At 45.3% G+C, this 22,314-nt stretch overlaps 1 protein-coding gene and 1 long non-coding RNA gene across 4 annotated transcripts in view; one reads left to right on the forward strand and one right to left on the reverse strand.

Moving 5' to 3' along the window:
- ARHGEF10L (Rho guanine nucleotide exchange factor 10 like) overlaps positions 1-22,314 on the reverse strand; it is a 221,426-nt gene that overhangs the window by 180,308 nt on the left and 18,804 nt on the right. For all 3 annotated transcript variants that reach the window (XM_051988406.1, XM_051988404.1, XM_051988402.1), the window contains exon 2: positions 2,662-2,732. In XM_051988406.1, the coding sequence (XP_051844366.1) occupies positions 2,662-2,698 (37 nt within the window). In that variant the 5' untranslated portion in view covers positions 2,699-2,732. The remainder of the gene's footprint in view (positions 1-2,661; positions 2,733-22,314) is intronic.
- Positions 1-22,314, forward strand: part of LOC127555806 (uncharacterized) — a 583,775-nt gene that overhangs the window by 142,611 nt on the left and 418,850 nt on the right. The gene's annotated exons all lie outside the window — the stretch shown is intronic.

Genomic DNA, 22,314 nt, shown 5'->3' on the forward strand with positions numbered 1-22,314 from the left:
AGAACTCAGGCATTTCTCTTACTAGTCAATGGACAGCCCTGTCACCATAAAAGTCAAGCCCTGGACCTATGATTTCATGGGAGGAGATTCACTGCCTGAGGGAATTCCTTCTACTCATGCAAGTCATCATTTTTTCTGCAACTTCTTGTCTTAGAAGCTGTCAGAGGCCCTGAGAAGTTAAGCTCTCTGTCCAGAGTCATGTAGCCAGTAAGTGTCAGGAATGGGACTTTAACCCGGTCTCCCAGATTCCAAAATAACGAAGAGGTCAGATATTGGCCAGGCAGGGCTAGAATCGGGACTTGAACTCAAATCTATCCTCAGACATTTCCTAGTTGTGGGATCACTGAGGAAGTCACTTAACCTAATTTGCCTCAGTTTCCTCATCTGTAAAATGAGCTGGAGAAGAAAATAGCAAATTTCTCCATTATCTTTGCCAAAAAAAAAAAAAAAAAAAAAAAAAACCTCAAATGGGGTCATAAAGAGTTTGAAAGGACTGAAATGATCAAACAAAATCCTACGTTCTGAATCATCTATTCATGAAACACCCACCCATACATACACACACACACACACACACACACATACACACACACACACACACACACACACACACAAACACACACACACACACACACACACACAAAAGAGGGAGAGAGATAGAGAGAAATAGACACAGAGAGAGAGGGAGGGAGGAAGAGAAAGGCAGAGATGAAAGACACAGAGAAGGAGGAAGGAAAACAGAGGAAAAAAAGAAAAGGAAAGAAATAAGGGAAGAGAGAGTGAGGGAAAGGGAGAGCGACAAGGAGAGGGAGAAGAAGAGAGAGGGAGAAACAGAAAGAAATAGAAAGATAGATAGAAGAAAAGAAAGAAGACAGAATAAAAAAGGCAGAAGAAGAAAGAAGAAGAAGAATCAAGAGGATAAGGAAAATTCTTAGTTTTCAGATGAGAAAGTATCTTAAATCATTTGATTAAATGCATATCATTTACTCCAAGATCTTTAATTTTTTTTTAAACTTCTGTTATCTCTTTCTAACACCCAGGGAAAGCAGACAACAGGAAGGGATTGTTCACCATGGCAGCCTCCATGTCTATTGGTCTCCCCATTTCTGCTCTCTCCCAGCTCCAATCCAGGCTTCCACTAACTGGCTCCCACCTCACTTATGGGTCTTATTTCACATTATTCTCTTGTGAAGGTGGGCTGCCAGCGGTTCCTTTAGTCATCTCCCACCTCCACCTCTTTGCACAATTGCTCTACCAGACATAGAATTCTGTCTGTAAGATTTAAAGTTCCTTCAAGATGGGAACCTTTCGCTTTTACCTTTGTTTCCCCAATGTCTATCTCAATGCTTGACATATAATAAATGCTTGTTAGGTTAAAGTAGGATTTAATCCAAGTGCTCTTCAGCTCTGCCTGGTAAAATCCTGGCTCATGACCCCAACACCTACGCAAGGCCTTTTCTGGACCATTTCCATCTCCCAGTTATTAGCTCTCTCCAATTCACTGGGTATTAACATGAGATCATAAACCTAAATCTGGGAGGGACTTCAGAGACCAGCTGGCCTAAAGACCACATTTTTTAGCCCAATGACTTGTGCCACATTACAGGCAGTAAACGCGAGGGTCCAATCTGAATACAAGTCCCCTGCCTGCAAAGTCAGTATACTTTCCCTTTCTTCACTTCTTCCTACTTTGTGGATACCCTATATCCATTTTCTCATGACCTGTTATATTCCCCAGTAGAACAAAACTCCCAAAAACATGGAGCTGCTTCCATTTTTGTATCCCCAGTGCCAGGCCCACAATAGCCACTTAATAAATATGTGCTGAATCAAATTAAACTAATTAAACTGCCACCTGAAGACTCTTCCTCAAGTGCAGCTCTGATAGCATAACTTCAAGAGCTTCCTATGGCGTACTGAGCAAAGCAGTAAAAATTTCAACCTGAAATTCAAGATCCTCTGTGAATGGGCCCCAGCTGACCTTTCCAGATTTATGTCCCATGACTCCTTGTCACAGTCCCTCCCCCAGAAGCCTAGCCACCAAGCTTTTGGTTCCCTCTGTACCTCTTTGAAGGCCTGCCTGGAAGGCCTCCAATTCACTTTATCACTTGTCAAAATCCTACCCTACCTCCAAGGCCAGGACAAGTGCCATGACGTCCACAAAGCCTCTCTGATTTTCCCAAGTCAGAAGTGCCTCAGAATTCCCATAAACTGCTCTCTCTTTTATGCAGTCACCATGATCTATTTTTACAGTATCTCTGTCCCCTCTTATTTCTCTCTGAGCTCTTTGAGGACTGATTCCAGCCTGCCTCAGTTTCCTCATTTGAATAAAGAGTGGTTAAGATAAATCACATAAACCCTTCCATTCCGTTCTGAGGTTCTTCCCAGTTCTAAGTTCTGACATCCTTTGTTCTGAGGATTCGGATCCTCCTGATGTCTTAGTTCCCAAGTTTTTTGCTGGCTCTAGCAATCTACAGATTTAAAGTCTTTTAATTTTTAAATTTAATTTAAAGGATTTAAAGTCAGGACTCTTTAGTTCCCCCGATCCAGCAGCACCGATCTCACCCATACTGACTTTTCAGCCATGTGACCCGGAGATGGACCATAATATGAAATGAAAAACAAATTGGAAAAAGAAATAAGGGCTGGTAGTTACAGTACCTACTGCAGGCTGAGGAGACGGGTCTGAGGAAGCCATCTGCCTGTGACTTTGCTCAGCTCACCACCTTCTCCTGTTGGAAGAAAGAAGGAAATCTGATCAGAGAGGAGGGAGACCAGAGATCATGGGGAAGAACAGAAAGGCCTCGTCCCCATTCCCATGCCCCGCTGGCCGGAGGAGGAGCGCCCAGGCCAAGAAAAGCCTCATCAACTCTCTTTGCAAATCATTAACCCAAAGGTAAACCCCAGGTGGACGGCGGCTGGTTCGGCCCGCCCTCTCCTAGCCCCCGGAGCAGATTTCCCCACTGCCCAAGGAGACCAGGCAGCTCCCCAGCTCCTCCCAGAGACTCCAGCCAGCTCATCTGGACTGGAGATAACAGTCAGACCCAGACGCAAGCACAAGGGAAACCCGGTCCCGGGACCAAGAAGGAAAATATAAGCAAGGGTGGCTAACCACCTTCTGGGAACTGGCAAAATGTTTCCTCTTCCTGGCCAAACATCTTCTCCATCTCTAAGTGGCTCAACCCTCTGTCCGCTGGCTAGGAGGTCTCAGCCTCTGGGGATTCCCCCCGTCCCATGAGAGGACAAGGAGAAAGGGACATTGGGGAGAGAGCTTGATTGGACACCAGGACTCCAATCTTAGAGAAATTAGAACCCAAGTTCAAACCCCTTCTAGTTACTGGTTGTTATTAGCTTCATGATCTGGGAAAACGTGCCTTAACTTCTATTTGCCTCAGTTTCCACATCCACCACATGAGGAGGATATGTCCGTCACCCCCATTTCACAGGTTTGGTGTGAACCCTGATGAGTCCATTCAAGTGCTCTGAAAACCTTAAAATATCGTGTCTCAGATGTTATAAGATTTTTTCATCTGACTCATTTCATTTATTCAACTGTCTCAGCAGAGGAAATTTCCTCTGCTGAGACAAATCTATTCTACAACTTAAAGTCTTTGGGTATCGTCTGGGTCAGATATGGAAAAGGTTACTGGGGTTTAAATTTAAAAAAAAAAAAAAAGATTCTGGAGGGAGCTTTGTGGAAGTGGCAGATAACACAAAGCTTTTGACCAAATAACCTAAATTTTACACCAAGATATTCTAAACATAACATACAAGAAAAAGAAAAATTTCAGACATTTTCTCTGGGACAAAGAAAGGACTGACAACTTTTACTCAGATTTTCCAGATTATGGGGGCACCACACCCCTAACCACCCCTATCCATCAGAGATAACTATACCAGCTGTCTGCCTTAATGCTATTCTTTAAACCAGGAAATGGGAGTTATTATGGGTTGTTTCTTATCTGAAGAAAATAAAGCTTGCGGGGAAAAAAGGGGGGAAGAAGGAAGGGGGGAAACAGAGAAGGAAAAAAAAAGAGTAGGAGAAAGTGTGATATAAATAGGAGCTCCTACTTTCACCACTGGCCACATTCAAGGGCCCCAGATGGCAAGTACTCCTCACTTCCAGAATCCTGGGTTGAGGCCATCAGAGGCTGTCTGGGCTTTCCTCTCCCTGGGGCACCCTATCATCGATAGCAGGAGCTCAGGAGACAAGAAGCTCTAAGCAGAGGCTGCTAATGGGACCAGATGGCCTCCCCTATAGGGTTAATCAATCAACACACTCCATAGATCCTGCTCTCTGAAAATTAATGGACCCCACACTAATCCATTAAGTGCCACCTCCTCCAACACAGCCGGGATTTGGATTTTTCCTGGCCAACTTGATCCCATATTCCCCAACCTCCAGGCATCCCGAGTCCCAGCTTTTCACGAAGGCTTCTATATAACAGGTGATATCATGAACATATCATGAGCACCAGAACTGGAGGTTCAAAAGCCCCAGCTTTCTCTGCTCCAAATTCAGTGTGACTTTTAAGAAATTCACCACTTTTCTCTGGACGCCAGCTACCCCTAATACAAAATGAGAAGGTCGGTCCACATCCACTGACTTTTAAGTTCTACAGACACATCATCCATCCATCTCCATGGATTAGTAGCTGATGCCTTTATCACCCTCTCCCCGGCACTCCAGCCCTCTCCTGCCCTTCCCTAAGTCATCCTCCCCCAAAAAAGATAAACGGATATTCCTAAAGCACAGATTGGGGTCCCTTCCCTTCTCAAGAAGCTTCAGAGGCTCCCCCTGGGATAAAATCCCAGATCCTCTGCTAAATTCCTTCACATTGTGACTCCCCACTTTAGGCTGCTCTCACAAAAGTCAACAAAAAAGAGAAGACATTTCAAAATAATTATTAAGAGAAAAATAAAAGGGTGCAAGGGAGGGACTGGCCAAGTTGATCTTTAAAGACCTTTCCAGCTCTGGCTCAGAGACCAGCTCATCCAGGCCTGATACCTGACCAGACATGCCCAGGAAGCATCGTCCAACTTCCCAGAAGACCTGGGGAAGGAGCAAGGAAGAGGCAGGGAAGGGTATATCTCCTCTGGATAGAATCTCCCCAGCTCTCTCCGTCACATATCCTCCAGTTGCATATACTCCCTCTTCCAAAATGATTTTGAATTTACTTTGTGCATGTTTTATATTTTTGTACAACATTTTATATTTTTGTGTACAGATTGAACAAAACTTTGAGGGAAAGGGTTGCTTTGGCTTTTTGTCTTTGTACCTCCAGTGCTTAGAATAGTGCCTGGAACATAGTAGGCACTTAATAAATGCTTGAAAGAATGAATGAACGGTAACTTCTTAACCCTAGTGCCTGAACATAGTAGGCACTTAATAAATGCTTGAATGAATGAACGGTAACTTCTTAACCCTAGTGCCTGAACATAGTAGGCACTTAATAAATGCCTGAATGAATGAACGGTAACTTCTTAACCCTAGTGCCTGAACATAGTAGGCACTTAATAAATGCTTGAATGAATGAACGGTAACTTCTTAACCCTAGTGCCTGAACATAGTAGGCACTTAATAAATGCTTGAATGAATGAACGATAACTTCTTAACCCTAGTGCCTGAACATAGTAGGCACTTAATAAATGCTTGAATGAATGAACGGTAACTTCTTAACCCTAGTGCCTGAACATAGTAGGCACTTAATAAATGCTTGAATGAATGAACGGTAACTTCTTAACCCTTTTTTGAAGCCCAACTAAATACAGCCTCCTCCAGGGAGTCTTATCTATCTCACACTTCCAAGAGCACCTCGTTTATATGAGCACTACTAATTATATAGAGCACTAAAATACTTATTATATATTACAGTAGTCTGTATTTCTGCCCAAGTTCCTTAGTAGCCTGTGAGGCCCAGGAAGGGAGAGCTGTACCTTATCCCAACTTTGTAATCTCCCTCGAAGACACATATAGAGCTTTTCCCATGAGACCTCTAGCAAAATAAACCTTTATTAAATGAAATGAAATTTCATTAAATGAAATGATCGGTTGTCCACTGTCCGAGAGCCTATTAGATATCTGCCAGATCCTGCGAATGTGACTCTCTGAGACTTTATGTGGGTCTCAACTTCCTTCTCGACATAAAATGGGAGGTGGGAGGGAAAGGGGCTACATCACCTCTGAGGTCTTTTTATAAAACTACCAGCAACTGGCTTCTGAGTCCAAGGGCAGAGGCAAAAGGAGGGGGCAAAAGAGTGGGACCCCAAGTCGGTAGGAAAGGGGAGTCTTCCAATCAGTGGAGGATCTCTTGAGACACTTAGGTAGCAATTCACTTAAGTACCTATTGTGAGCAAAGCTTAGGAATCTTAACCTGTGGGATCTATGAACTAATCAGGTTTTTTTAAAAATATATTTTGGTAAAAGAGCACTTCAGTATAATATATTATATAATGTATATAATATAATTACATTTCAATATATTCTAAATCATTCAGAAATATCATTCTCATCCATACCCCAACTCCAATCAAACTGGAGGTTGTATTTCTCCACCAGGCTGGGTCTCTCAGCAGTATCCCCCCATGCATACTCCTGCCCTCTCTCACAGCCTCGGTTCTCTCTCATTTCTTCTCCAGATACATTTTAATTTTACACATTTAAAGGGGTCCATAGTCTACAATGACTATACCAAAGGAGTCCAGATCACAAAATCTTAGAGGATGAAGAAGGGCAATTTTTTAAAAAGCTAAAAGGGGAGGTTGCAGCCATAAAGGTCAAGCTGGGAAATGTCTCACCCGTGAGGCAATAGGGAGTCACAGAAGATTTTTGAGCAAGAAAGTAAAATAATCAGATCTGTTTTTCAGGAATATCAATTTGAAAACTGGGCAAAGGATGAACTGGAAAGTGGAAAGACTGGAAACAAAGAGTCCAGAAGAAAGAAGATTGCAGTATAATGAACTAAACTTGTTTTCCAAAGAGATATAAAAAGTGCCTCTCTCCCTTATCGGCAGAGGTGGCAGATGGGTCAATAACGCTACCTATAACATGGGACTTGATTGATGTATTGGTTAGGTTTTTTTTTTCTCTTTTTAAAAATTATTTGCTGTATTAAGATGGTTCCCTGGAAGGGATGGGAGAACTATTTTGGAAAATGAACTCAAGGCCCTTCCTTATCCAACTGTCTCTCTAGTTTATCCATGGCCCCTAGAAATGTTTGTTGAATGAATAAGTGACCAAGTGACCAAGCAGTCTGAAAAGGATGCTGATATCACTTCCAGCAAAGGCAGAGTTTTTAAGTAAACTTCTTCCCCTTCTCCTGTCACTAAACTCTATAAACCCGCCCCAAAAGAAATCCAAAAACGGCTCAATCCACTGAATTTCCTGCAATGGAGTAGTTGGACTGGCTTCAGTGGAAAAGACTAAGGGGTTCTTAGGACACAGAAGTGGTGAAGATGGGAAGCTGCAAATCTTTCCCACCAGAAACCTAGGCAACAAGCTGTCCCTTGATGAGGAATGTTCTCCTTTTCAAGGGTAGGATGGAGCTTTGGCTCCTGAGAACCTCTCTGCCGGGCCTGGAGGACAGCCTGGGTTTGGGTCTTTTCCATGTCCCATCACTCTCCTCCCTTCTCCCTAGCCCAGTGGAGCCTACAGTCTGTCTCCTCCCAGTCTAAGCCTTTGGGAACTGCCTTCTTCCAAACCCCCCCCACTCCAACCGTCCCCCACAGCCCCAGTTCTCTTTCATCTCTGCTCCAGGTCCCTCTTTCCTGGATGCTTTGGGCCCAGACTCTCCAGCTGGAGGATGAGGAGGAGTCCAGTGGGGTTTATCACCCTTCTCTGATGGAGGCCACAGTTGGTGCAGGGTGGTCCCTCCCTCTCATTGCTCAGGACTTGCTAGATCTGATTTGACCTTCTTAACAATTCTCCCATCCATCTCAGCTTTCCTTTTTTAATTTTTTTTCAATTATCAAGCATTTACAGTTTCTCCCTCCCTTCCCCCCACCTTGCTAGAAATAAAAAGTAAAATAACACATTCATGGTACAGTCATTCCCCTAGGTCAAGCCCTTATCAACTCTGGAGAGCCTGGACTTTGGTAACAGCCTTTCTAAAAAATACAATTTTATTTACATCTTTTGTTTTTGTATTACCTATTTTCTGATACACTCTTTCCCTTCCTCCCACAGAGCCAACAGGTCAGTCATCAATAAGCTTTTATTAAGTACCAGGTACTATGCCAAGTCTCGGGATGCAAGATTTTACAGCTGAGGGAACTGAGGCTGAGAGCCAGGAAGGTGAGGAAGTTCAGAGGTGGCTGATCCAAGATGGGACTCCCGGATCTTTCATCTCCAAACTTAGTGCCCTGTCACCCCCACAAGGTGGGGAGGGTTCAATTAACTTCAACAAACATCTTTTGAGTTCCGACTTCAGTGACTCCAGGTTGGGTCGTGGAGATCCCTCGAATGCCAAGTATTGAACTTTGAATTTTGACCTTGCCAATAATAGGGGCCCCGGAAGACATCCAAACAAAGGCAGGAGGAGAAACATCCCAAGATTACTCTGTCAGCATATAAATTAAAGGGAGAAAAATGGCTGGAAATGCGCGGTAGACGAGGGAAATTGAGGGGATGGGAAAAATGGGGAGTCCTGAATGGAAGAGAGACCCTGCTGGGATGTGGGAGGGTGGTCAGCCCTAGGAAATGCCCCTCAGCTGGTTAACAATGGTGTCTCTATTCCCAGACCATATGGCTCCCCCTCCTACACAGCCCTCATTCACCTCCTTCCCCTTCAGGCAAACCAGCCCCCTTCTCGGCAGGACGGGAACCGGTGCAGATTGGTCCTGGCCAATCCCAGGGGGAGGGACGCCTGGGAGCCTCCCCCTGCAGCCATCACCCTTTCCAGGGCTCTCCCCAAGACTGGCCGGCTGGTTGCCACAGTAACCAAGGGCTGTGTGTATCTGAGGGTCTCAGTAATGAGGAAGCGAGGGGGAGGTCTCTTGTGAAAGGGTTCCCAGCCCTTAGCTTCCATTCCTGCCCTGACCCCTCCCCCACTGGGGCTACCGGGGATTAACCCCTTTGTCCCTGCAAGCCGGGAACCAAGAGAAGGAGAAATGAAAGACAGAGAGAAGGGGAGAGAAGGAGAGAGAAGGGGGGAAGGAGTGGGTACAGTACAAACTAAGACATTTTTTGAACAGGACCAATACAGGGATTTGTCTTGCTTGAGCAAACATAATTGTTCCAAGGTTCTTTTCTCTTCTTTTTCAATGGACTGTGGGAAGAAGAGAGGGCTGGGAAGGATTTTTGTTCATTGAAAAAAAAATTAACTTTAAAAGATTCTGTTATTTTTTTTTCTAATAAATAGGAAACTGGGTGAGTCAAATGTAGCTCATAAACTGGAACTTCTGACAGCTGTTTGCGCATCCTGCTCAGGTCCTGGGAGAGGGAACCCAGGAAACCAAGACTTGAACCCAGAGTATAGGTCAATCTCTGTGCTATAGTTACCCCGGAAGTGCTTGGAAAAGCAATGGGAAGTTTGCAAGGACTGGCATCAGTGGTGGGCAAAGGGGGGGCCTAAGCTCCAGGATACATCACTCCATAGCCTGGCCCCCACCGGGGAAGGGGAGGTCCCAAGGATTGCTCTTGAAGACAAAGAGTGGCCAGTTTGTGATACAGGTGACAGATGGCAAAGGTAGAATCATTCTACCTTTTCCCAGAACAAAAAAAAATGGAGAATATCAAAGCTGGAAGAGAATATAAAACAATGTCAGAACCATTAAGAACCTTGCAGTTTAGAAATGTCAGAGATGAAAGGTCCCTTGAGAACCCAAGATGTCAGAGCTGGGAGGTCCCTTAGAACCCAGGAGGTCAAAGCTGGGAGGGCCCTTAGAACCCAGGAGATCAAAACTGGGAAGTCCTTTAGAACCAGGATGTCAGAGCTGAGAGAGTCCTTAGAGCCCGGGATGTCAGAGCTGGAAGAATCCTTAAAAATTATATTGCAAACCCTTTCATTTTTTTTGGAAGAAAAGAGGGGGCCACAGAGAAATGAATTGCCTACAGTGGTATGGCCATTTGGTGGAAAGGGCAAGATTCTTTTGCTCCTTAGGGATTTTCCCACTATTCCTTTCTAATATCTCCCCCTCCTTTTCCTTTCCTTCACTCAGTGAACAGATATTTACTAATCGCTACCAAATACTCCATGCTGCTGTGAGATCCAAAAAGGAAATAAGACTCAGTCAACTGTCTTAGAAGAGATTTCAAACTACCCAGAGTAAGACAGGTATGCAAATATTATATGATGCAAATTAGAAAATAATGAGTGCAGAGGAGGACTATGAGATCACTCTGAGATCAGATGGGGAAACAGGTTCAATCATTTGATCTAGGGCTCGAAGAATAATCAGAATGTCTAAAGTTGAAGGAAAGAACATTTTGGGTAGAGAACCAATGCATCCCAGAGCCACAGAATGGAGAGATGTATGTCATGTAGCCCAGCCCGTGTGCAGTGACGGCCTCCCTCTAACTTATCTGACCAATGGTTTGTCCAGCCTCTTGATGACCTCTAACAAAGGAGAAAGCTCCCTCTATAGAGAGTTCGCTCCTTTTCATCGAACTCTACTCAACCATCAGAGGCAACTGTTTTCTCACCAGCCTCAAAAGATCTTTTTTCATGTTCCCTCCTTGGCTCCGTTTCTGCCCAGAGGCTGGAGTCAAATAGAACTAATCCCTCCCTAACCTGACTGCATCTCCAAGTCTAAAATGACCCCTCTCTTTCCCCCAAGTCTTCTCCAAGTCTAGGACGATCCCCTCTCTTTCCCCCAAGTCTTCTCCAAGTCTGGGACGATCCCCTCTCTTTCCCCCAAGTCTTCTCCAAGTCTAGAATGATCCCCTCTTTCCCCCAAGTCTTCTCCAAGTCTAGGACAATCCCCTCTTTTTCCCCAAGTCTTCTCCAAGGCTAAGACGATTCCCCCTCTCTTTCCCCCAAGTTTTTTCCAAGTCTAGGATGATCCCCAAGTCTTCTCTAAGTCTAGGACAATCCCCTCTCTTTCCCCTAAGTCTTCTCTTCTCCAATCTAAATATTCTCAGATCCTTCAAATGATCCTCCCATGTCACAAAATCAGCAGCACTTCCCACCATCATGACTGTCCTCTTCTGAACATCAGCAATTATCTAAGCTGTGGGGCCCAGAACGGACCAGGAGCCTCCTGGTAAAGTCAAGCCAGAGCAGGATCATTAACTCCTGATTCCTAGAAGTTATGTTCGTCTTAATGCAACCCAAGATGGTGTTCGCTATTTTGGCCGCCCTGAGTAAGCATCTGGACAGTTAGTCACAACGTATAGAGCACAGGTCAGGAGTCAGAAGGGCTCACCTTGAGTTCAAATCTAACCTCAGACACTTACCCTGGGCAAGTCATTTCACTCTGCCTCAGTTTCCTCCTCTGTAAAATGAGACAGAAATGGAAGAGGCAAACTACTCCAGTATTTCTGCCAACCCCAAACAGGATCACAAAGAATTGGACACAACTGAAAAATGACAGCGTATAAAAACAGAAATGGAAAACCTTAAAACCCAAGATCAAAAGACTTAGAGATAGATCAGATGTTACAAATCTTTTAAAAAATAAAAAAGGACTTTTTAAAAAGAAATATAAATAAACAAAAAACCCTTTATTTTCATATAATCCATAGAATTGGACCAGGGTCATGTGGGAAGTAGTGAACAAGAAAGCTGAGTTTTGAACTCCTCTAACGCCAGTGCAGCATCTTTTAGCCTAGACCACGCTGCCCACTGTCTGGGATACCAGACATAGCCCAGTTACAGTTGGAGCTGTAACCCAAGCCCTTTCTTCTAGAACATGAGTTTTTGTCCTTTTATAGGTCATGGACCCCTTTGGCAGTCTTCTCAACCAATGGGCCCTTCTCAGAATGTTTTTAAATGAAGAAAACAAAATTTACAGGATTACGAAGGAAACCAATTATATTGAAATATAATGATCAATGAACCCTTACATAGAATTCCCAATCCCTCTGTTTTTGTCCACCTGCATTTTTTATTTCCTTCACAGGCTAATTGTACACTATTTCAAAGTCCAATTCTTATTGTACAGCAAAATAACTGTATGGACGTGTGTGTGTGTGTATATGTATGTATATATATATATATATATATCTATATATTGTATTTAATTTGTACTTTAACACATGTATTGGTCTACCTGCCATCTGAAGGAGGAGGTGGGAGGAAGGAGGGGAAAAGTTGGAACAAAAGGTTTGGCAACTGTCAATGCTGAAAAATTATCCATCCATATAACTTGTAAATAAAAAGCTATAATTTAAAAAAAAAGAAATATAATGATCAAAACATTTTTAAATGAGTTCAGAGACCCAAGTTCAAAAACCTTGCTATCTTTTCTTCTTTTTTCTTTCTTCCCCTAGTGATGTCTCTAGGCTGCCAGGGTTAGAGATACTTGTTCTTCCTCTTCCGCTATAAAATATTGGACTTGAAAGTCAGCAAGATCTAAATCAAAATGTTGCCAAAGGTATTTACTAGGTCTGTGCCATTGGGCAGCTACCTTAACTCAGTCTCAGTTTTCTATAAAATAAAGATAATAATAATATATAACTCTCGGAGTTGAGATAATAGGATAAGATGATTTGAAAAATCTCCAAGTGCTATAAAACTGTTAATAATTGCTATAAAAATCCAATTGTTATTTAAAGAATAACACTAATTGTTAATGGGAGCCCAGCTCTAGAGCCATCTCTGCCGAGAAGAATATTCCCATTGGACTTTCCCTTTCCCTATCTCCCTCCCTCCCCCCAGCATTTTCTAATGAATCATCCATATCCCCTGCCCTGGTCCCCCTCTCAACAACAGATGGCTGAAAGCTTGGCCCTTGTTCATCCCTCTCCTCCCAGCATGGAGAAGGAGGAAGAGCATCCCATTCCCTCTTTGTGGAGGCGGGAAGTGCCCGGAGTCAGCCCCTAACTAAGGCTACAGGCAGAACAGTGACAGCCCCAAGCCCCTCACTGCCAACCCAGGCCTTCTGGCTCGGGTCAGTCCCCCCAGCTTCCACAAGGGAAACAGCAGCCCGGAGGGTCGGACACCTTCCCAGCCTGGGCCTTCCGTGATTCACAGGGGAAGGATTAACCAATTCATGCAAGGAAAACGCCTCTTGTTCCAGCTCTTTCAGGCCGCTTTCCTCCCTAGGAGGCAACAGGAGCTCGGGGAGGGCAGTAAGGTGGTCAGAAGAGTGGACTCAGGCCTGAGAGGAGAAGGGCCTTCCACAGCGAGACAGCCACCAGCGCCAGGCCAGGAACCTCAACCACTTCCGTCCCCCCTGGGTCAGAAAAATTCGAGGATTATCTGCCAAGAAAAGGCCCTTTCTCGAGCTGAACTACCAAGAATTCAAACTCTACCGCAGAGAGGAGCTCTGAAGGGCCGGCCCTGTGAGTCTAACACCCAGTCTAGTGCCCGGCCTGTGGTGGAGCCTTCTGAGACTGTACTGTGGATCAGCCAGAGTGACACACCTAAGGGGCTCCGACCTGGTGATATCCTCGGTCTTCAATCCCAAAAAGAACAACAATCAACACCATAATAAAGTCACAGCTGGTTGCGGCCTTAGAACCCAGGAGGTCAGGGCTGGGAGGGCCCTTAGAACCCAGGATGTCAGGGCTGGGAGGGCCCTTAGAACCCAGGAGGTCAGAGCTGGGAGGGCCTTAGAACCCAGGATGTCAGGGCTGGGAGGGCCCTTAGAACCCAGGATGTCAGGGCTGGGAGGGCCCTTAGAACCCAGGATGTCAGGGCTGGGAGGGCCCTTAGAACCCAGGATGTCAGGGCTGGGAGAGCCCTTAGAACCCAGGAGGTCAGAGCCGGGAGGGCCCTTAGAACCCAGGATATCAGAGCTGGGAGGGCCCTTAGAACCTGGGAGGTCAGGGCTGGGAGGGCCCTTAGAACCCAGGAGGTCAGAGCTGGGAGGGCCCTTAGAACCCAGGAGGTCAGAGCTGGGAGGGCCCTTAGAACCCAGGAGGTCAGAGCCGGGAGGGCCCTTAGAACAAAGAATGTCAGAGCTGGGAGGGCCCTTAGAACCCAGGAGGTCAGAGCTGGGAGGGCCCTTAGAACCCAGGAGGTCAGAGCCGGGAGGGCCCTTAGAACCCAGGAGGTCAGAGCTGGGAGGGCCCTTAGAACCCAGGAGGTCAGAGCCGGGAGGGCCCTTAGAACCCGGGAGGTCAGGGCTGGGAGGGCCCTTAGAACCCGGGAGGCCAGAGCACTTGGCACACAATATGTCAGTGCTAGCAGGTTCCTTAGATCAGAGAATGTTTAACTGGAGAAGCCCTTTCATCAGTGCGAGGAGCTCCTACGGTGGGAGGTCAGGGCACTGATCCCGCAGGCCAACACATGTCTCTAACTACACCTGGCAGAGCTGGCGCCTTTGGCTCTGAGGGACCTGAATAACTCCTCCGGAAGCACAAAGCCCCGGTGAGAACCCCGAATCCGTGTTTCCGGCCCGGCCTCCGTCCCCCTCCAGAACGGCCAGCACTTGGGCAGAGCCCTCGGAGGGAGCAGAGTCCCAGGGGCCTGGAGCAGGCCGGGCAGCTTGGCGCGGGCCCAGGTGCGGCTCCCTCTCCCGGAAGGACAGAAGCGAACATTCTTCTCCCGCCGCCCCCGGGGGCCTCTCCCTCCCCTCCCTCTCCCCGGGGCAGGGCAGCCCTGAGGCCCCCTGAGCCCTCCTGCGGAGCTGCCCCAAGCGCATTTCCCACCAGAACAAGTCCCAGCAATGAGCCCGAGGAGGAGCCTCGGGAGGGGTGGGAAGGAGGGAGGCTGCCCGAGTCTCCAAAGGGCCAGCCCAAAAAAGAGCACGTTCTCCTTCCGGAGCATGGGGGGGGAAGGGCGCGCGTGTCCCGTGCGCGGGCCGGCCGGAGCGGGGAGGGGGAGGTGCCGGTGCACGCGGCCGCCCCTGGCAGGTGGCACAGGCCCGGCCTATTTTTAGCTTTCCAGGGGAGGAGGCAGGAGGGGCCGGCAAAGCGCCAGGCCCTGAAGGGTGTCGGCCCTCGGCTCCCCGCCCTGGGTCTTGTGCTCCGCCTCGGCACCGCGCCCCTCTGCGAAGGCAGCGAGAGGGGACGCAGGGAGTGCGGAGTCGGGGGCTCTCTTACAGGGAGCTCGGCCATTCCCTCCGGCTCCGGCTCTGCCCCGTTCTTCCGGCCCAACCGGTCTGGCGGCTGCTCCCATTACGGGAGTTCATCTACCACCTCCGTGCCTTTGCCCGGTGCCTGAGCAGGGCTCCCTCCTCACTCGGACGCAGGAAACCCCCAAATGCGTCCCGCTCAATCCCAGCCCTGTGACTTCCCAGCTGGGAGCAATGACGTCAGCCGTCGGCGCTCCCCGCTTTTACTTTCTTCCCGCCTGTATTTGCATCCCCGGGTTCTAGCGCAGGGCCCGGAGCACTGGGAAAGGGAAGGGAAGGAGCACTTATTACGGGCCTCCTGAGGAGCAGCTGGCGGTGCAACAAGGCAAAGAGGGCCGAGTCTGCCAGAAAGGCTCACCTTCCCAAGTTCCAACCGTGGGATCCCGGGCTAGTCATTTAACCTTGTTGCCTCAGTTTCCACATTTGTAAAATGAGCGGAAAAGGAACTGGCCAACTGCGAAATGAAGCGCTTGCACTAAATGGCTCTGAAGAGCCTCCCCGCCTCGGACACTGCTCGTTCTAAGCCACATCCAGCTCCTCCAATCCGAAGTCTCTCTGCCGATCACTCCCCCGGAGGGACTGCTATTGGGATCACTCCCCCCCCCAGGGACTGCTATTGGGATCACTCCCCCCCCCCCAGGACTGCTATTGGGATCGCTCCCCCCAGGGACTGCTATTGGGATTACTCCCGGGAGGGACTGCCATTGGGATCACTCCCCCCCCCAGGGACTGCTATTGGGATCGCTCCCCCCCCCAGGACTGCTATTGGGATCACTCCCTCCCCCCAGGACTGCTATTGGGATCACTCCCCCCAGGACTGCTATTGGGATCACTCCCTCCCCCCAGGACTGCTATTGGGATCACTCCCCCCCCAGGACTGCTATTGGGATCACTCCCCCGAGGGACTGCCATTGGGATCACTCCCCCGGAGGGACTGCCATTGGGATCACTCCCGGGAGGGACTGCCATTGGGATCACTCCCCCCCAGGACTGCTATTGGGATCACTCCCCCCCCCCAGGGACTGCCATTGGGATCACTCCCGGGAGGGACTGCCATTGGGATCACTCCCCCGGAGGGACTGCTATTGGGATCACTCCCCGGGAGGGACTATTGGGACGAGGAAATAATGAATGAATGAAAAACCATTCCTGGAGAGTTTCCTTTTCTATGACTTAAAAATATTCTATACAACCCACGAGCCCCCAACTTCTTTTCCATCATGGACAAAGAAATGACCCACCAGAAATCAAACAAGAAAACCTTAGGAAGTATCAAACCTCCTTGGTCAATCATGACAAAGATGTCCCAAGTCCCAGCGGATCTCTCTAACTGGAGAGGGAAGAGACCAGCAGACTGGGAAAGGAGGACCCTGTGTTGTACAAAAAGAGCAGTATTTGTTATTTATTAAAATTAATGATTATTAAATATTACCTCACATTTCTGCAGCACTTGATAAGCAACCAACCAAACTTGAAGTAGGCAGTAATAATAACAACAATAATAATGGCTAATTTTATGTAGAATTTTATAAACACCATTTTTATTTTGTCCTCATAGCAACCTTGGGAAGTAGGTACTCATAACCCCCAAAGATGAAGAAACCAAGAACGTGACTCGCCTTGGGTCATCCATGAGTTTCTAAGGCTGGATTGGAATAACTCTTGCTGACTCCAGGCCAGTGCCCTGTCCACTGTGTAACCTAGACACCCAAAGACAGCACAGGGAGCTAACAGGGATTTTTTTGGTCCTTTTTCGTTATTTGAATCTAGACCCATAAATTTCATTTGTCTGCAGAACTCCCTCCTCCAATGTGTATTGGTATTATTGGTGTTCAATGTGTCTACAGAATTCCCTCCACCTGCTTTTATAGCCTTAGAAAGTTCACTGAGGATACAAAGGGGTTAAATGGCAGAGCCAGGGTCACACAATCAGGAGAAAGGCAATCCTTGAACCCTGAAGCCAAACTTTCAACACACAACCAAGACTGTCTCTCAGTCTAAAGTATGAGGTCTAAGTGACCCATCTTGGACACAAGTTCATAAGTATCCGATCCTGAATGTACAAATCAGAGCATTTTTGAGTAATGTTCTTAATATAGAGTCTTTGGGGCAGCTAGGTGGCCCAGTGGATAGAGCACCAGCCCTGAAGTCAGGAAGACCTGAGTTCAAATCTGACACTTAATACTTCCTAGCTGTGTGACCCTGGGCAAGTCACTTAACCCCAAGTGTCTCAGAAAAAAAAAAAAAAGAGTCCTTGATTTTTTAAATACTAAAATAAATATTAATATTACATAAATAATCATTTGATTAAATATTACATAAATTAGAATAAATTAAATTATAATGTTATAATCCTATCTATTTTATCTTATGCATTTAGAAAATTCTGAGAAGAAATCTATTAGCTGCCAAAGCAGCGCAGGACATCAACAATGTTAAGAATTCCTGATCTCATCCAATTCCCTCTTTCTACAGATGATACGACTCAAGGTCATAAAAGGTCAGTGACTTGCTCACAGTCACACAGCTAATTTAGCAGCAAGCCTTCAGGGCCAGTGTTCTTTCTGCTACGCCACGCTGCCTTCAATGTTATGGAAAGTTTTATTGCAGCACACACGTCCAGAAACTGAAGGCAGAACAAGGAAGTGGGCGACATCAGTCATGCATGTGACTGGGGGAATCTTGCTACTCTACTGATTGGGTTTTGGTCCATCTAAATCCATCAGTGTTCCAGTGCGTGTTGGACAATTTCTAGCCCTGTCCTGGAGCTACATCTATGTAATAATGCTTCTGTGGAATATCGTCAAGAACACTGGAGTTGAAGTTTGTTTGTTTGTTTTTAAGGGGAGGGGGCAGCTTTGAATAAGTCACTTATTCTATTTTTCCCTCAGTTTCCTCAATGGCACACTAAGATGAGTTGAACTAGATGATCTCAGAAGGTTCTTTTCAATACTAGATACTATGATCACAGAGAGGATCTTGAAAAGTCCAAATTTAAAATGTAATGATCATGAGGAGGATCTCAAAAGGTCCCTCCCAATTCGTACTAGATCACAAAAGGTTCATTCCAATTCTAGATACTATGGTCACAGAGAAGACTTTGAAAAGTCCAAATTTAAATGTAATGATCATGAGGAGGATTTCAAAAGGTCCCTTCCAATTCATACTAGATGACTGCAAAAGGGTCATTCCAATTCTAGATACTATGGTCACAGGGAGGACTTTGAAAAGTCCAAATTTAAATGTAATGATCATGAGGAGGATCTCAAAAGCTCCCTCCCAATTCGTACTAGATCACAAAAGGTTCATTCCAATTCTAGATACTATGGTCACAGGGAAGACTTTGAAAAGTCCAAATTTAAATGTAATGATCATGAGAAGGATCTCAAAAGGTCCCTCCCAATTCGTACTAGATCACAAAAGGTTCATTCCAATTCTAGATACTATGGTCACAGAGAAGACTTTGAAAAGTCCAAATTTAAATGTAATGATCATGAGGAGGATTTCAAAAGGTCCCTTCCAATTCATACTAGATGACTGCAAAAGGGTCATTCTAATTCTAGATACGATGGTCACAGGGAGGACTTTGAAAAGTCCAAATTTAAATGTAATGATCATGAGGAGGATCTCAAAAGCTCCCTCCCAATTCGTACTAGATCACAAAAGTTCATTCCAATTCTAGATACTATGGTCACAGGAAGACTTTGAAAAGTCCAAATTTAAATGTAATGATCATGAGGAGGATCTCAAAAGCTCCCTCCCAATTCGTACTAGATCACAAAAGGTTCATTCCAATTCTAGATACTATGGTCACAGGGAAGACTTTGAAAAGTCCAAATTTAAATGTAATGATCATGAGGAGGATCTCAAAAGGTTCCTTCCAATTCATACTAGATGACTGCAAAAGGTTCATTCCAATTTTAGATACTATGGTCACAGGGAGGACTTTGAAAAGTCCAAATTTAAATGTAATGATCATGAGGAGGATCTCAAAAAATCCCTCAAAATCTAGATCCTGAGACTGTGTGAAGGGTCCCTTCCTCCTCTAGACACTGTGACTGTAGTAAAGACTTCAAAGGGTCCCTTCCAACTTGAGATGCTATGATTATAATGAGGATAAGAAGAATAAGAGTTCCTCCTCATTTGGGGTCTTTGTATCTCCAGTACCTAGGACAGTGCTTGGCTTAATGAATGTTTGTGAATTGCTTGATTCTGCCTAAATCTTGTATTTGGGGACAAATGAGCTATATTTGGGCCCAGCTCTTCCTTTAGGCAGATTCTTAACCTCAGATCTTGTTCATTGCTTCTAATCACCAGGATGAACCCAAAGTGACATAGAGGACAGAAATGATGCCATCACAGGGATCATCATATCGAAGAGGGAAAGGACCTTAGAGGTCATACAATTCAATTCCGTTTTACAGACGGGAAAACTGAGACCAGAGAAATCCCAAAGCCATCATGGTAGAAAATGGCAAAGATAAAATTTTGGCTCTAGTCAAAAACTATTGTTCTTTCCAATTTACCAAGTCTCATGCTACCAATTCAAATCTAAGACCTAGAGCTGAGTCAGAAAAAGCTCTCAGGAAAAATCTAGAGATAGAGAGGTCACCTAGAAGGAAGCTGCATTTGTTTTTTAAATGACAATTTGCCTTAACCAAACTTATTTTCTGTTGAAGCTGGTCTCTGGTGGCAATGGCAGTTTGGGACAACTTCTTTCAGTCTAGATCTTAGGGTTTAGAGTTGAGAGACATTAGAGATCACTCATCCAATGACTATTTCATGGAAGAGGAAAAAGGGTCAATGTTGAAAAATTACCCATGTATATGTTTTGTAAATAAAAAGCTTTAATTTAAAAAAACAAGGTGGGTTTTAATATTGTATATTAAAAAAAAAACTTGGCAACTTTAACATACTACATTCTTTTTTTTTTTTTTTTTTTTTAACTAACCTATGCTTGCATAACATAGAGGCTCCAGTGCATATTTTCTTCACAACTGGTAGCCCGAGAGATCAGCCTGGGGGCACTGAGGCTTTAAGAGACTTCTTCCTGGTCACAGAGCTGGTCACAGAAGAGGGCCTAGAACTCTAATGTACGAATTATTAATTTCATTACCAAGATTCCAATAACTGTATCAAAGGAGGTGGCCACTGGCCTCTCCTTTCCAGACCCTACTTGAGCCAGCCACTCAAAAGGCCCACAATTAAAATTAAGCATAAATATGGTCAGAATTTCAAAGATGGGAGCAACCTACCTCCATCACTAAGCAGCAGAGAGAAACTCACTTCCTGGATTAATGTCCCACATGGTTGAGCTGGGATTTAAATATGGGTATTCTGTCTCATTTTTTTTGTTTGTTGGTTGGTTTATTTGGTTTGGATTTTTTGGTTAAACTGTAATTCTCAGGAAAACAAATGCTCTGTCCTTAGTAGAATTGCTCTTGGTTATCCAGCTGAAACTGGAAAAAGCCACATAATTATCATGACTTCAAATCAGAGTTCTACCTGCTCACTTGCAGATACATTCCCAATGAGCACATCACCCATCAGTGACCTGCAGGTGAGAACCATCACTTCAGAGACCCTACATTGAGAACTGAAAGAGATCTTGGAGGTCACTTAATCCTATTCATGAGTAAGTTGAAATCCCTGGAAGAGAAAAATGACCAAGTCCACACAAATATGAAGTAGGATAGCCAGGATTTGAATCTCTGACCCTTGAAATCTCATTCTTTCCATCACATCCTGGGATCCCGAATTAAAGATCACAAAAGATTCAGTTATTCTTAGATATCAGAAGCCACACCAGGAAACTGGAAATTCAGAGGGTGCCCCAAACTGGGAATAACTGAATAAATTATGGTCCATGAATGTTATGGAATACTATTGTGCTGTAAGAAATAACTAAAGAGATGATGTTCAGAGAAAATTGAGAGGATTTGAATGAACTGCAGAGTGAAGTAAACAGAATCGGGGGAATTGCTTCTACAGGAACTATCACATTGGGAAAAAGAACAATTCTGAAATATTTAAGAAACCTGATTAGTGGTCCATCTAAAAAGTAAAAAATGCTATCATCTCTTGACAGAAGGCATTGGACCAAATGTGCAGATTATCACACATGTTTTTGGATGTGGCCAAGGTGGGGATTTGTTCTGCTTTATTAAGTATATTTGTTACAAGAGTTTTAGTATTTTTTTTTCAGTGAAGAGTAGGGAGATGTAAAGGAGAGAAAATAAATACTTGTTAATTGAAGGGGAAAAAGAAAAATAAATAGAAGCAACAGCAGGAGGAGGAGAGGGAAAAACTGGCTCTGCCCACATGGGCAAGGATTTAACTTTGAACTAGGAAGATTTGCCTGCGTACTCAATTCTCCCCACTATGAATGCTTCTACTTTATTTGCTTGATAGAGCATCTGCTGATGAGCTAGGCAGCGGGTAGCCTTATTAGCCCTCAAAACTAAATTTACAATCAAAAACCATCACTAAGGGCTCATGGAGGCTGACTGACCTCAGCTTACACAAAGAGATAAAACTCATCAGAAGCAAATCTCTAATTCTGGACCCCAGGATATGGTGGGGAAAATAACACTTCAGGGGTCAGGGATTCAAATTCTGACTATCCTACTTCATATCTGTATGGACTTGGACATTTCCCCTTCAGGAATTTCAACTTTCTCATGGTCCTATGCAGACAAGGTTCTTTTCCCTGAACTAGTCTGCTTCCCATGAAAGTGGAAAGAGGTTTAGAGGAGAAAATGTTACCTGCAAAAGGAACGTTAGACCATAGAATGCCAGAACTGGTCTAGACTTTGAAACATGAAATGTTAAAACTAGAAGGAGGTTAACAGATGTTACGAGTCAGAAAGGACCTGATAATGTAAAATATTGGAGTTAAGAGATACTTAGAGAGTCAGTGGTGAAAGTTAATGTATAATGTATTGTCAAAATTAGGAGGATCCTTAGAAAACGGAATGTCAGAGCTAGAAGGGCCCTTAGAACCCAGGATGTCAGAGCTGGGAGGGCCTTAGAACCCAGGATGTCAGAGCTGGGAGGGCCCTTAGAACCCAGAATGTCAGAGCTGGGAGGGCCCTTAGAACTCAGGAGGTCAGAGCTAGAAGGGCCTTTAGAACA

This window comes from Antechinus flavipes, chromosome 3, assembly GCF_016432865.1.
Source record: "Antechinus flavipes isolate AdamAnt ecotype Samford, QLD, Australia chromosome 3, AdamAnt_v2, whole genome shotgun sequence".
In the NCBI taxonomy this organism is placed as follows: domain Eukaryota; kingdom Metazoa; phylum Chordata; class Mammalia; order Dasyuromorphia; family Dasyuridae; genus Antechinus; species Antechinus flavipes.